Source organism: Candoia aspera, chromosome 2 (assembly GCF_035149785.1).
Source record: "Candoia aspera isolate rCanAsp1 chromosome 2, rCanAsp1.hap2, whole genome shotgun sequence".
Taxonomy (NCBI): Eukaryota; Metazoa; Chordata; class Lepidosauria; order Squamata; family Boidae; genus Candoia; species Candoia aspera.
This window is the reverse complement of record NC_086154.1, coordinates 202,087,350-202,103,996: the sequence shown is the minus strand read 5'-3', so window position 1 is coordinate 202,103,996 and position 16,647 is coordinate 202,087,350. Positions and strand designations below refer to the sequence as shown.

General features: G+C 39.9%; 1 protein-coding gene across 3 annotated transcripts in view; it reads left to right on the top strand.

Annotated features, from left to right (window-relative positions):
- Window positions 1-16,647, top strand: part of GOLM1 (golgi membrane protein 1) — a 54,033-nt gene that overhangs the window by 14,290 nt on the left and 23,096 nt on the right. For 2 of the 3 annotated variants that reach the window (XM_063295197.1, XM_063295195.1), the window contains exons 3-4: window positions 6,530-6,675; window positions 8,293-8,472. In XM_063295197.1, the coding sequence (XP_063151267.1) occupies window positions 6,547-6,675; window positions 8,293-8,472 (309 nt within the window). In that variant the 5' untranslated portion in view covers window positions 6,530-6,546. Of the gene's footprint in view, window positions 1-6,422; window positions 6,439-6,529; window positions 6,676-8,292; window positions 8,473-16,647 lie in introns of those variants that run through there. The other variant, XM_063295196.1, reaches the window with a different exon arrangement.

Sequence of the window (16,647 nt, the reverse complement as noted above, 5' to 3'; positions counted from 1 at the left end):
ATGTCATGTTCACCGTTCCGATGTTTCTGCATCGTAATGGTTCGCTTGCCATGGTGCTGATACGTGTTCTGGCTGGGAGGGTGCTGCTGCGAGCCTTGTACTAAAAACGTGTTGATCTGTGCCAGAAGGAATGTGTTTAGACTATCTCTGAAAGGTCAAGGTCTCTTTGCCCGTTGAGCAGCAGAGCTCGTTAGGAGCATCTGGGAATGTGGGGTGAACTGTATGTGAGGGAGGGGCTGGGCTTCTGTTTGCAAAGATGCTATTTAATTTGAGTTTAGGCGCGCTTTTCTCATTCTCAGCTTTTTACCTGTTTGCACCCTTTTCTAAATAAACTCAGAGCCTGAATTGACATTTTGAGTCTGAGCGTTTTATTGGAATTAAGGCAACCATCACACCTGGTCACATACAGAGTCCAATGACCTCAGCTCTTTCTTTCGTTGGAGAGAGGAAAAGTTTGGTCCTTTTAAAAAGAAAGGGCAAAAGTCTGTGAAACAAGGCTAGAAAACAGGGTTTTAACATCTCCCCCAAAAGCTGCTGATGAACAGCTGGAATCTCCACGAACTGAGGGAGGTCCTGGTATTGAATCAGAGAGAACATCTGATTCACAAGTCATCTATTTTCTGTAGAAATTGGCAAATGCTTACCCAGGAGTTTGCACTAGAATGTTGGTTTGTTTTCTAACCAGGTGGTGTTTATCTCCTCCAACACTGAATTTCAGCTATTCAAAGATGATAAAGGGTCCGTCACAGTGTATGTTTCCTTCTTCTAATAAACTTTGTCCTGGTTTATTTTCTGTGAGATTGGTTTTCATGGGAGATGAAAGGTTGAATCCTGTAATCAACACACCTCTCTGCTACACAGCTAGAAATATAATAATAATAATAAACATGTTGACCCTTTAATTGCCATAAAGGCAGAACAGATAATGAAAGCCCTATTTCTCTCACGCACTGGTATTAGGAGGCGGGCACCCTGTGAGGTATCCCCTGGAAGATAGGTGGTAGCACCAAGAATTACCAAGCTACTATCCTCAAGCTGGTGACAGGGTGAGGATGTGAATACCCAGAGGACTTATGGGAGACGATGTTTGAGACTTCTAGCCTTTCAGCCAATGAGCTACAATAGATTTATAGCATTTTTCTAACAATAATCTTAACTGATAGTTTATGAGGAAATGATTGAATTTAACACATGTGAAACCAAGTAGAAACCAAAGGCTGAACTGTGGAATCCTTGGTGCTCTGAGCTTGGTTGTTTGCTTGCAGACATTTCATTACCCAACTAGGTAACATCAGTGCAAGTGAGTGTGAGGTTTGCTCCCTGTTTATATACAGTATACATTATATACTGTGTGTGTGTGTGTGTGTGTACACACAGACATGCATACAGTATCCTCTTGAGATATTACCCAAATTAAAACCCTTGGAAGTGATTGAAATTATGTTGAAAAACCCCACCGTGCAAGCAGTCAATTATAATTGGAGGAAATTTAAATGCTAGGTTGGACGCATATGACCAAACCCTCCATAAACAGTTTAAATGCTTTTAAGAGGAAGAAGAACGTGAAGAATGCTTCTAGGGAAAGTTTGGCAGGATTTTGGGTGAAACAAATGGACCTTCTTGGATCCATCCATGTAGTCTTAATGGCACTCTAATGAGTAATCCACCAACTGAAAACACATTTTGGAGACGGGAGGGAAGGGTAATAGTTGACTGTGGGGTTGTTCCTGCAACTTGTTGGCTTCACCAGTGACTATGGAGGTGGAACCCTGATTAGAAAGCAGCAATTTCCCTTTAGTCCTGAGGTTACCCTCTAATGAGCTGTACAGAATAGAGGAAAGATGTCCCCCAGTTCTGAAGGATGCAAAGACTGCTGTTCAAATTAAGTAGAACAAAAGGAGTGCTACAGCTTCAGCTGATTGGTTAAATTCTCCACTCAGATTAGAAATGTACACCTATCACAAATTTACTCATTACACAAATTTACATACAAAGACACTCCATAATGAGTGTGTAGAGTTATATAATGTGTTTATTAACAAATGGAAGTTGATGTCATGGAAAAGAGGAAATGTCATTTTCATTTGGGCAGCGAAGAATAGAAATAGTTCAATCAAAAAAGTGTCCTTATATTTTCAAAAGGAAGTTTCAGACTGAATTTATAGCTTACAAAATCCCTTCAAGGCCTTCATGCCAAGAGTTGTTGAAACTTAAAAAACAAGGTTAGTCTTTTCTGAAGGAGAAGAATAAGGCCAATAAGGAATCTTTGGAGTTTTCAGTTCAATCATTTAAAGAGAAGGATTCTTCCTTTTTCTGACAAATCATTGGCAATGGTTTCAGTAAACTCCAGAGAATCCAGACAACTAGATGCCTGTACAAGCATGGGAGCAGCAACTTCAGAGCTCTCTGCAGGTCATTCAGGGACCTGAATAGAGGTGACTCAGATATTGATAAATTGACCAGCAGGCTGCCAGTTTTTCTATTTGAAATGGTTAAATAATAGAGACCCAAGTAGTGTTTAATTAAAACAAACCTAATTTGGTGAGTGCCTCTTGTTAGCTTCACTTTTATTGATCAAACAGGACGTATTCCCAAGGATTGCAGAGGTAGCAAGAGTAATCCCAGTTTGCAAAAAAAGGTAATAAGAGTGACTAGGCAGAGTTAATGGAAGAACTAACACTGGTTCCTAAGCCATTAATCCTTTTTTCCAGGGTTGATTAAATTAATGTTTATGTTGCTTCCGGAACAAGGAGCTTGATCGTTCTGCCCGGTAAACTAACAAAATGCAACTTAAAAAATGAGTTACCCATGATCTTAAAATGAGGTTAATACAATAAAAATGGTTGCTTCATGTATACTGGATACTTTGGAGAATTGTTTATAAAAGTTGGTGACAAATGCTGGGCTGTTAGAGATGCAACTCAGAAGTTGGAATATTAAATCATTGTTTTGCTCTTGTCCTTTTGTTGCTCTATTTGGGGTTGATATGGACAGAATTGTTAATACAGCTCTTAAAATATGTATGATAAAGATGCATATGTTCTTCTTGGTTGTATCCCCAGTATGAAGATGTTAAGAACCATAGGTGTTCCTGTGATGAAAAAAAGTGATGATATGTTTGTGGTGATGTCACAATGCAAACCCTACTTGCATTCTGGTATCAGATTCAAATGTATAAGTCATGGGATTTGCATTGTGCTATCATGACACATGTTTCATTTCTGTACCAATCCACCCAATCCTAGCCAGTTATAGAGGCTAACTGAAAGAATTATCATACCATGTTGGAAGGAGAAATCTGCATCTGATAAGCATGAAAGGAATGTTGACATATATTGTTTGCCAACATTTGAATTTTTATTTTTGTTGTTTTTTAACAAATGGATGAAGAGGACCTTTGAGCAGTGGGTTTTTTAGAGATGTCCAAACATGTTTTTTGTGCCTTTTTTCCCCTTTCTCTTTTTATTATTCTCATGATTATCAATTAACAGTTATACTGTTCATACTCTTGCGTGCATCTATACTTAATATTTTGTGAATTAGTTTAATGTTAACAAAAGTGTTAATATGTTTGAACTTTTGTCTTGTGTCAGTTTTTAGAAATTTTAACTCTTAGTGTTAACTTTAAATTTGTCTCAACAGAAATATTAATATTGTAGGTAATAATAGCCAGTTTGGTCTAGTGGTTAAGGCAACGGGCTAGAAACCAGGAGACTGTGAGTTCTAGTCCCACCTTAGCCATGAAAGCCAGCTGGGTGACTTTGGGCCAGTCAGTCCCTCTCAGCCCAACTCACCTCACTGGGTTATTGTTGTGGGGAAAACACAGGGGGAGATGGGCGGTGATAGAAATGTGAATAATAAATAAATAAAATAGGAGGAGGAAGGAGTATTAGGTATGTTCGCCGCCTTGAGTTATTTATAAAAATAACAAAGGCAGGATAGAAAATAAATACAAAATTTTAAAGATAAATAATATTAACAATATTGATTGATAGAAAAAGAAAAAGGCAAATATGGGCCACACGTATAGAATATTTTACTTACAAATGCATCAGCTGTTATGCAGTTATAACTGTAGTTTTAAAGTTTTAGCTGCTTAAAATCAACAAGCATCCTGGAACTAGGTCCTGGACCCTGCAATGATAAACAGGGCTCAGCATCAGATATGGACTTACAGCTCATACCATAATATCTATTTTTTTAAAAGACTCCTATAGAACAGAAAGTAGTAACATATGGCTGTGAGAGCTGGACCATAGAGAAGGCTGAGCAAAGGAAGATAGATGCCTTTGAACTGTGGTGTTGGAGGAAAATTCTGAGAGTGCCTTGGACTGCAAGAAGATCAAACCAGTCTATCCTCCAGGAAATAAAGCCAGACTCTCGCTTGAGGGAATGATATTAAAGGCAAAACTGAAATACTTTGGCCACATAATTAGAAGACAGGATACCCTGGAGAAGATGCTGATGCTAGGGAGAGTGGAGGGCAAAAGGAAGAGGGGCCGACCAAGGGCAAGATGGGTGGATGATATTCTAGAGGTGATAGACTTAACCTTGGGGGAGCTGGAGGTGGCGATGACCGACAGGAAGCTCTAGCGTGGGCTGGTCCATGAAGTCACAAAAAGTCGGAAGCGACTGAACAAATAAACAACAACAACACAGAACAGAAAATAGATGAAATAGATATTCTGAAGAGGAACATAATGGACAACAGCAGGCTTATAAGCGTTTGACTATATTCACTAAAGAAAAAAAGAAAAGAAAGCAATGCTAATCTTCCTATATGCAGAAATAACCTTTGATAACCTGCAGTGGCCATTTTTACTTGCAGTATTAAAATAATTTTTTTTTCTCCAAAATTCTTGTTACAACAACTTCTTATATGTAAGGTCCTTCTTGGACAGAGCAGCTAACACAGAGGGGTCTGTCTAGGATGCATCTTGGCACTTCAATTTATATTTATATTTGGTAGCATCAGCTTTCAGTAACCCTGATTTCCATACTCCCAAACTGGCAGGCTGTAGAATCATGGGTTCCGAGAAAAGAACCAAACAGAAAATCTGTATTATAAGGGGGTATAAGATTGAGTACATTCCCCGCACCCCATCTGTGGAGAGATTTTCTTAAACTTTTAAAAGCCCAAACATTATCACAAATCCTACACAGAGCACAGGTGAGAATTTATGCCATGGAGAATACTATGGAAGTGGTGCAGATGAAATTTTTGAGAGAAATTCTTGCTGCCCCAAGATGCGTAGCCAACAGTGCTCTCTGACTTGTGGTGGAGATGCCTGTGATCAGTTACTAGCTATACATCTGGTTCTTCCCCACTGGCCTATTTGCCTTGTATTATCAGAGGAGCATTCCTCAAGTTGTAGGGGTGCTATAGCATTCAAACTGGCACCTTACAGACTCTTGGTTCCTTCTTAGCCTGGGTTATTAAAAGGACAGAAATGTACAGTTCTTACTGAAAGGATATGGAGTTCAAACTGGAGAACAATAGGACACCAAATAAGAGCAAAGCCTGGATTTTTAGGGGACTTTGACAGCCAGCCAAATATTTTACATCTCTCACATTACCTAGGTTGAGTGAGAAAGGACTTTGTTTGAGCACCATATAATGCATTATCATCAGTGCTCCTACTGGGCAGATACTTCAAAATCCTCTTATCCACATGAATTTCCTGTTACGGTTTGGAGAGATTGAAACCCTTCTCCGTGTACTGCTGTATTGCAATTTATACAGGGACAAATGGCATTCTTTTATTTCACCTTTTTTGTGATGGTATCCTGGACAAACAGATCTTTATTACAGAAAACTCCTACTTTCTGACTAATGCTTGCATTACAGTACTATGATTAAATTCTGTGTTGCTGCAATTAAAATGTGTCATAAAACATTGGATGCCTGACTGTTATGCTTTTGTTTGTTTCTGTGTTTTTATCTAGGAAGATAGATAGATAGATAGATAGATAGATAGATAGATAGATAGAGTCACGCTCCCCAATAAAATGTTCCCAGAACATCTTATCAGACTCACATCCATCTTTGTGCAACCCGTGTCAACCTACAAGTCGCCATCTGGGAGGGGGAGATGGACGGGAGTGTGAATTGTGTTGTTTGGGCTAGATGCCCCACGGCCCAAGGTCATTGAGAGAGAGACCGTTCCAGCCATCTGCTGGCATGGGGAGGAGGGGCACATTCCTAAGAGGGCAGTAGGGGGGAAATTGAAAGTTTGTGATTTTAAATTGTAGAACGTGTGGGAAACGCTATTCGCAACTTTTGTACTGGACACTTCACTTCATTAAACAGATTTATAAGTAACCACTTATGAGTTGTAATTAAATGAAAGCTTGAGAGGATAGTAACTGACATATATATACACATACATACATACATGTATCTTCTAACTCATCAAGGTACAAGCTACTTCTGAGCAGGTATTGTTACTGGCAAGTTCTTGTATTGCTTGGAAATTTTCATTAATACAACAAAGGTAAATATAAATATTTCTTTTCTTTAAACCAACAGAAATCTGTAACTTTAAGATGGTTGGGCTAGGAAACAGCCGTCGTGGGATAAAGTCGCCTCCTCTTCTAGTAGCAGCACTTGTAGCTTGTATGATCGTTCTGGGATTTAATTACTGGATAGCAAGTTCTCGTAGTGTTGATTTGCAGGTATTACTCTTTTATTGGTTTTCAAATTGAATCAGTGTATATGCTTCAGTGTTTCAAAGTGTTAGTTACTATCTCAAGTTTACAATGCACTTTAGAATTTCTGGATAACTGTATCTGACAGATATTTGGCAGGTGGCCATAAAAGCAAACAAGGAAGAAGAAAAGTACCTGGAACGACATTGTATCCTGTTCAGCCAGGAAGTTCTGTAGCTTTATACCCAGAATTAGCAGTGTGATGCTCTTGGGCATTGTGGTATCAAAGATGCCACAAGACAGCATCCACTGACCTCCATCATTTCTAAAAAATTAAAAATAGTCAAATCTTAAAATATCTCTGTGTTGACACACATTGTCTCTTGAGATTCTCACCATTTATAGTACATTTTTCAAATACATTTGGTGCCTATAACATTGCACAATAGTGGCTGCTGCCTGAAAAGATGTGTGGTGTGACTTTTGACTAATTATATAAATGAAGAGACTGTTTTCTGTTTTCTCTTCCTTCACATGTTTTTATATGTGATGTGCATATGCAAACAGGTCAGAAGCCTTCTTATTTTAAGTCAGTATGTGGAATTAATCATAAGCTGCTTGGTTATGCTGTCTCATGGTCTCTGCTACCCTAATCCTTGTCCTATTTTGCCTCTTACTAACAGCACACAGATCCACCTGTGTTCCATGGTTGAGTCTCTCCTGGAGCTCATTATACTTCTGAAGCATCATTATGTCAGTATCTCTTTCACAGATGGTTGTTGCACTGCATCGCATTTAATATTAACAGAACCATATCCCATTCTGTAGTCACCATGCTTACTATAAACATAGGCAAACATAAATAGCATTTGAACTGCAGGGCAAAGTAACTGGATTATAGCCAGAGTACATGACGCAAGTAGTGTTTTGAGTATTTTTAAAGTCTGCTAAGTTTATACATGTTTTAAAATAAAGTTGTGCAATTATTCTTAGCTGTGGAGGTGTGTATATGCAAATAAAAACGTAGCCCCACTCCCATCAAAAGGCTTACCAATCACTCTTATGAAACAAGAGGAAATAGAGGCCAATTGTATTTTTTTTCCCACAAACATCTTCACCTTGCCCCAGGTCAAAGGTGAAAGTGGGGAAAATATTGCAGAACTGGTTCTACAGCTTTGAAGATACTCCTGTACTAAATTGGATAACTTTATAGAAAATGCAGCAAGTCTATTAATGCAACAAGGAAAAAAAAAAGACTTCTCCAGATTGGCTCCTTACCTTCTGTCCACCAGTTTCTGCTAGCAGCTGGTAAATTCTGTCTTCTGGGCCAAGTAACTTATTTCTTCATCCTGAGGATCAAAATTACAAGGAATTTTTTCTCTCACTATCTTTCCCCTGTCCATGTTTTCAAATTCTGTGATATTCATTCAGCTAGTGAGTTGGACTAATAAGCATCACATTTATGTGTGCGCATATAGAGAAATAAATCCAGTTTATGTTTTGAAGATATAGAATGGAAAAACAAATTCTAATTCTGTACATATACTGGGGTGACTGTGATTATTCTTGTTAGTGACTGTAATAAAGATATGTACATATGTATGTACTAGAGAAATTTTTTTTCAAATCTTCTTTTCCTCTTAGAATCGTATAATGGAACTAGAAGGAAGAGTGCGCAGGGCAGCTGCGGAAAGAGGTGCTGTAGAAATGAAAAAGAATGAATTCCAAGGAGAGCTAAAGAAACAGAGGGAACAGATTGACAAAATCCAGTCCCTGCATGATTTCCAGATGGAAAATATGAACAAAATACACAGAGATGAAAAGGTAGAAGTTTTTTTCTTCTAGTTTTGGGGCTTTTAAAAATTTCTACTAGTATTGTCTGTTCTTGCATAAAGGAAAGGGCCTTGATGAGAATTAACATGCAGTTTCTTAGGATAACTCTTCTGAAGAAGCTGTGAAAATGGTGTGGGAATCCAGGATTCCAACACAATCTGCCTTCAATGTTGCAGGGTATGTGACTCAATCATCCCTGTGGAATTTACCATCCAGTTAGATTAACAACTTCAACAACAATTTCTTTAACTATTTGTCCTCTTCCTCCTTGTTAATTAAATTTACAAGCTCAACTCCATTGCAACAACAGGCAAAACCAGAAATCTATAAAAAGAGCCTGCCACCTACTCTAGCCCAAACCTTGGGTGTAAAGCAAGGTTTTAATGTCTCTTTTAGACAAGATCAGGGTGGGGGCCAAGTAAATCCCTGGGGGTATGTTCTTCTAGAAGGCACTTCTGCAACAGAGAAGGTATGCATCCTAGGTCCCATCAAATCACACTGTTTAATGGGTGTGACCTGGAGATGCCATCATATAAGATGGGCAAAAACTACAGAAGACAGTTGTGTTGGCAGAGTGCTAGGAAAGCATTTGGCCCAGGAGAGATCAGAAAAGTCACACACCAGGCATTTCTATAAAAATAATTTTATTTACAGAAAACAAATATATTTAAAGGCTGTTTGCTGAGAGGAGAGATTTCTGTCAGCTGCATACTCTCTGCAAGCTTACACAGAAGGGAAACTGAAACTAAAACAAGTTCAGGCAAGTTCCTCCCTTAGGCAATGCAACCATTAACACGTGAAAAGGGGACAATTAAATTCAACCTCTTCACCTGGCCAAAATGATTAGTTACCATAGTAACCTTAATCTGTAGTAGAAAACATATTAACACTCCCCTTTTTATACTACAGAATGAGATGCAAACCAATTTGCTTTGTTAACTCTTTGTGTCTTGGTACAGCAAGAGGTTTGGTTAAAATATCAGCAATCATGTCTTTTGATTCACAATATTTCAACATTATTTCTCCTTTGCTTATCATATATTTGATATATTGATATATTGATATCTAATATCGATATGTTTTGTCCTATTCTTGCAGGCTTCAGATTTTGCCATAGCAATGCAAGCTTGATTATCCTCATAAACAGTTATAGGCTGGTTCACTTCCATGCCTATGTCTTTTAACAAATGTTTAGACCATATAACCTCATTACAGGTTTGTGTTAGAGAATAAAACTCTGCTTCTGAAGTGGAAAGAGCAACAAGTGTTTGCTTTCTAGAATGCCAGCCTAAGTGAGACCCAGCAAATTGAATTAAAATCCCAGAAGTGGATTTCCTGTCACTGACATCTGTTCCCCAGTCAGAATCGGCAAAAGCCTGCAATTTCTCTGTTCCAGAGGCATTTATTTTCAGGCAATAATTCTTTGTTCCTTGCAAATACCTCATTAACCTCTTCAGTGCTGCTTTTCCAGTAGATATAGGTTTCTCTACCTGTCTACTTAAAATGGCCACAGAATTTGAGATATCTGGGCGAGAGTGATTTGCAATGTACAGTAAACTTCCAATTGCAGATCTATATGTCTCTGCCTCAGTTAATTGAGTTTCTCCTATATCTTTCTGAAAATCTGTTATCATCGGAGTAGAGACTGGTTTACAGTCTTGCATATTAAAATCCTCTAGGAGCTTTTGAATTTTACTATGTTGGTTTAACAGAAAGCTACCATCCTGTGGTGGTCTCTCATGAAGGATACACAGGCTGCAAGTTTTCTCAGGATGAGAGCTTGTGGTCTCTCATGAAGAATGTAGGAAGAATGCACAGACACAACTTCCTCGGGATGAGAGCCCCGATTCAAGCCGTAAGCTCTCTTTTATTATTCCCCCAGTTAAGCAAGTGCACTAAAACAGTAATTCACATAGCAGAAGGCTGATTGGTCTAAATAGCAATGCATACCTCATGTAACCCCCGATAGCCTCCTGGCACAGCTCAGGTTACAGCTCCTGTTGCCTTGTGAGGAAAGTTTTTGCTACAACCTTATCCACTATGGAAGTTCAAGGAAGGTTCAATGTAAATAAGCATCTCACACAGCTGTCGTGGTTTGCCAACCAACAACATAGCATACAATGCTCTCTACATCTCCTCCTTTTTATTTTCAGTTATAGCAAGCCATTTCCTGTTGTGATAGAGGCTGATACACAGGAGAGTAACGCTGAGGGCACATGGAAGATATGAGAGGGAAACAATAAATGCAACAGCAATTAATGCAAATAATACAAATATTTGTATAGTGATATTAAACATATGAGTACATGATGAATAAATGCCAAGGTTAATACTGTTAGGGTTAATATACTGCCAACACAATGTGGCAAGTGTCTGAAATCTAGAGGCTAAATGAACTATGGTCACATTATCTTGGGCAGCAGTGCGAATACCTGGCACAAAGGTTTGGTTGTGCCAGTGGGTTACAAAGAGAGGAACTGCCACCAGAGGAAGTCCAGCGTGGCCATAGGCAGGGGCGTGCAACCAACCCCAACAGTCCATTTTCTGTAGAGTGCGAGCAAGTGATTGTAGATCCGGAATGTATATATTCGGAGTCCAGGATCCATGCTGAGGTGAGGCTAGAATAAATGAAAACAAACTACACAAGCAAATACATAAAATGGTAATAAAAGAGTTGGCATTCAAACAAGCAATAATGGCAACAATGAAATTGTCCTCTGATTTAGGGAGATTGTTCTTTTGCAACAGTTGGTTCGCTTGCATTCCCAGAGCTTTGATTTGTCCCCATGTCAGACGGTGCTGTTGTTGGCGTGGCACTCGAGCCTTGTTGGTGGTGGCTCCTGTGGTGGAGTTGGTTTGCAGCATCTGTCCGAACTGTGGAATTGGATTCCTCAGTTCCTGATGCCATTCCGCCATGATATGGTTTAACACAACGTCCAGGAACCCACAATGGACCTGTGGGAAGAAGCAGAGCAGCATATCCCCTTCCCCAGGTCAATAAGGGAACAGGACCTTTCCAGGTAGGGTCAGGAAGTTGCTTATAATATACCAAAGGCTTTGGTAATGTGACTTGAGATCCAAAATGACGTTGAACAGCAGTGTCAGAATTTGAAGAAAGATTTAGATGATTAAGTGTAAAAAGAACCTGATTCAGCCATTGCTGAATATTTGGCAATGAGGGTAATACTCCCCCATTTTGTGTTTTGTGTTTGTCCAGGGAGGACTTTAAAGTCTTATTAGCTCGTTCAACAATAGCTTGACCAGTGGAATTATAAGGAATGCCAAAAAGGTGAGAAACAGACCATTGCTGGCAAAAGGAGGCAAAGCCAGAGCTGCAATAAGCAGCTCCATTATCAGTCTTTAAGACTGAGGGCTTGCCCATGACAGCAAAAGAGCAAACACAGTGATTAATAACATGCTTTGTGGCCTCTCCACGTTGTGGAGTGGCAAAAATATATCCAGAAAAGGTATCAATAACAACATGTAAATACTTCCATGGAGAAAAGGAGGGATATTGAGTCACATCCATTTGCCAAATCTGATTAGCTTTCAAGCCACGGGGATTGACTCCCATGGATGGAGCAGACACGTGTTGAGAACAAGCATCACACTGTTGAACAATGGCTTTAGCTTGTGATAAAGGCAAATTAAATTGTCGAGCCAAAGCTCGGGCGTTTTGGTGAAATTGACTGTGACTTTCCCAGGGGGAAGCAGAAAACAACAACTGGATAGAAGGACGACAGGCTGCATCGGCAATCTGGTTACCAAGTGAAATCTGTCCAGGGAAAGGTTGATGACTTTGAATATGAGCAACATAGAGAGGATGTCTGCGGTTATGCAAAACATCCTGTAGAGTGAGAAGAAGTGACAACAAATTTTCATCGAGAGAAGGAGAAACATATGCACCAGGAAGAGAACAAACAATTTGAGAAACATATAGGCTATCAGAGATAACATTGAGAGGCTGGGAGGGAAAGAGTTGAAGGCCATAAATCATAGCAGCAAGTTCAGAGCGCTGTGCAGAGGTTTGAGGAGGGGTGATTTTTGTGTGCCACTGTGAGCCTGTTTGCCACGCCACCGCCCCCCAAACCTTGCCGCCATCAACAAACAAAGTCAGAGCGTGAGACAAAGGAAAAGAAGAGATAATAGAGTGAAAAATAAGAGGCAGTTGTGAGACCGCCAATAGACGAGGGTCAGATGATAAGTGATAGGTGACAGTGCCAACATAATCAGTCAAAGCAATTTGCAAGTCAGAAGACTCTGAGAAAAAAATTTCCCATTCTCGCAGTGGGATGGGAACAATGATTCGTATCAAATCCAAGCCAATTAGTGCTCGGCTACGAGAGCGTCCTTTGAAGATCAAAGTAGCAAACAAAGAAGCCAGAGGAGTGATAGTACGATGAGGAGTATGTGGGAGGTTTTCAAGAATGAAAACAAAAGGTTTAGAGTTGGATTTGTAAAAAAGCAACTGGCAAAAGACCGCAGTAGGAAGCTTGCCAGTTGATAAAACAACCAATGTGAAAAAAATGTTATCTTGACAGCGATCTACCCACTGTAGGGCAAGGCTGTCTTGAATATTTTGTAAAACCTGAAGTTGTTCCTTCGATAGGGTAATTAAGTCTGTGGGGTCTTTGCCACCTTTTAAGGCAGCAAACAAGGGGCTCATGGCCGCTGTTGTTTGGCCAATATAAGGACGGAGCCAATTTATTGCCCCTAAAAGCTGCTGCAGCTTAACATACGAAATGGGAGATTGAATCTCCAAAGATGGTAGTTGTGGGTGAGAATAGGTTTGCATCAGCTTATAAAAAAGGCTCAGAGGATTGAATTTTCTCTGATGCAATTACAAGACCATATTCTCCTAGGCATGTCTGTAAATCATGCAACCATGACAGTGGAAGGACCTGCAATTAAAATATCATCCATATAATGGTAAACTCACAATTTTGGATATTGGAGCCGAAAAGGTTCTAAAGCAGTAGCAACATAAATTTGACACAAGGTGGGGCTATGTAACATCCCTTGAGGCAAAACTTTCCACTGATATCGTTGCGTAGGCCGGTCAGCATTTAAAACCGGCACAGTAAAAGCAAACAACATTTTGTCTTTCGGATAAAGAGGAATAGTAAAAAAACAAAAAAAAAACCAGTCCTTTAAATCAATAATTCTTAATTCATAAGTTCTGGGGATTAAGTTAGGGTTAGGCATCCCACATTGTAAAGCTCCCATAGGCATGATGAGAGCATTAATAGCACGCAGATCGTGCAACATACGCCATTTGCCTGATTTCTTTTTAATAACAAAAACTGGTGTATTAAAAGGACTGGTTGTTGGCTCAAGATGACCAGCTTGTAATTGTTCTTAAACCAACATGTGTAAAGCAGTTAATTTGCATTTTGAGCAAGGGGTTTTTGGCTTAAAACAAGTATTACTGGTCCCTCTGACAACATTTGCTCCTCCCCCCGGTGCCCTGTATTGTGCTTTAAAGTGTCCTGGCTTCCCACAATTGAAACAATTACCAGTAGGCTTGCCAAGGCGTCCCTTATGCAGAGCCATTGCTAAAGTCCCCATCTGCCAGGCATTAGTCCCTACCTCCAAACAAGCTTTTAACATGTCAGCCAGAGAATACTCTGGTCGAGAAATGATAGACTGTAAAGCCTTCTTACAATCAGCATTGGCATTTTCTGCAGCCATGCACTTGAGAAGCTCATCAGCTGCTTCAGTATTGTCTTGAGTTTCAGAAACAGGGAAGGTGTTTAAACCTTCCAATAACTCTTCTCCTGATAAGGTTCCAGCATGCATGGAAGCTTCAAACCCAGTTCTAACAGCTCCTTTGTACATCGCTTCCTCTTGTGATTCTACAGGTGCCACAACAGGCTGAATTAAAGGAGCAGGCAGTGTCACTTGAGGACCCGGAGTTGTTAATTGGGGTCTCTGAGTTGGTTTTAAAAGATATGGTGGTGGGGCGCTTGGAGGCGGCAACGAAGAAGCGGTGGTATTAGCATTAAATGCCTGAGCATGAAACTCAGTCGCCTCTTTAATCTTCTTCCACAATGCTAAGATTAACATAGGAGCTCGAACACCCTCATGCAATTCTTTCCCTATTCTTATCCAATCTCCAAGTTCTAATGATCCCTGTTCTGGATACCAGGGACATCTACTATATACAATTTTTAAAAGTTCCTCAAGTCTCTTTAAGTCTGTATCATAAGGCTTTCCTGTTGCTTTAATAAACGTATTCCTTAGCAGACATTTCAGTTCTTTGGCATGAACTTTCTGCCCTACTGAAAGTTTACTCCCCATACTCACGAAAGGGAACTGAAGTCGTCCAGCGATTCAGTTGAGGTGCACCGTAGCTATTCCAGCTGGTGAGTAAAGGGTTGCAAGGAATCACGTCGGGGGGGGGGGGGGGGTCACCACTTGTGGTGGTCTCTCATGAAGGATACACAGGCTGCAAGTTTTCTCAGGATGAGAGCTTGTGGTCTCTCATGAAGAATGTAGGAAGAATGCACAGACACAACTTCCTCGGGATGAGAGCCCCGATTCAAGCCGTAAGCTCTCTTTTATTATTCCCCCAGTTAAGCAAGTGCACTAAAACAGTAATTCACATAGCAGAAGGCTGATTGGTCTAAATAGCAATGCATACCTCATGTAACCCTCGATAGCCTCCTGGCACAGCTCAGGTTACAGCTCCTGTTGCCTTGTGAGGAAAGTTTTTGCTACAACCTTATCCACTATGGAAGTTCAAGGAAGGTTCAATGTAAATAAGCATCTCGCACAGCTGTCGTGGTTTGCCAACCAACAACATAGCATACAATGCTCTCTACACCATCCTTCTCCCTGTGTATTTCCAAACCTAGGTAATTTGTTACAGTTCCAAGGCTTTTTAATGTGAAATGGCTTTTCATGCAGACTTCAAAATCAAGCCTTTGTTTTTCTGTTGGTGTGAACAGCAGCAAATCATCAACATAAATGCACAGATATATACAGCCTTGTTTGTCTTTCTTCATATATACACACGTGGATCTGCTTTTCCTTTTTCAAAACCAAAATTCTGCATTTTTCATCTAATTTTTGGTTCCAGGATCTAGCAGCTTGTTTTAACCCATAGATTGACTTCTGCAGTTCACAGACCAGATTCTCCCCTTTTTCATAGCCAGGGGGTTGCTGCATGTATAATTTGTGGTCTAAATCACCATAGAGAGATGCAGTTTGAATGTCATAGTGGTGAACTGACATTCCTTTGAGTGCAGCAATTTTTAACAGTAATCTAATTGATTCACCTTTAGTAACTGGTGCAGAAGTCTTGTCAAAGTCTAAATCTTTCCTTTGAGTGAACCCTTTTGCAACTAACCTTGCTTTATATTTTTGGATTTTGCCATCAGCATCCCTTTTCAGTTTGAAAACCCACCTACAACCTAGAGAGTGTTCATTGGGAGGTAGATTTACCAGTTTCCATGTTTTATTTTCTTTCAAGGATGCTCACTCCTGTTGCATGGCAGAATGCCAATTTTGTGCAATCTCGAGTGGTAAAGCATTCACTTGTTCTAAAGACTCAGGTTCTGTGAATATGTGAAAAACCTTTACTGTTTCAGCCTGAAAACGTGATGGAAGAACGCCTTTATTACTTCTCTGAGATCTGCGAGGTAATACAGGGCTTAAATTTTGACTCCTATCACTTTCCTGAGAAGCATCTGTCTCATCAGACAGATCTTCAGTTTGCTTTTCTGGTTTAATGTCTTCATCAGGCAAAAGATCACCATCAGCAAGTCCTTGCTGTTCTCTTGTGGTGGTCAGATCAACTGGAGAGCTAAAGTTTAATCTCCCCCAGTTTTGTTCAGCAAAAGAAGCGCTTTTGCTAATTATTAATTTCTCTCCCATTATGAACCTGTAGCTCCTTTGGCTTTCTTCATAGCCAACAAAGATGGCTTTCTTTGTTGTGGGGCCTCCTTTCCTTCTCTGTTGTTTTGGAATATGAACCCAAGCAGTGCTACCAAACACTCTAAGATGGTTTACCTTTGGTTTCACACCATAAAACAAATGGAACGGAGTGTCCTGAATCACAGAGTTATACAATCTGTTTTGTACATAACAGGCAGTAGATATTGCCTCTCCCCAATACTTAAAAGATAAATGTGAATCTTTAAGCATGCATTCCATCGCATTTTG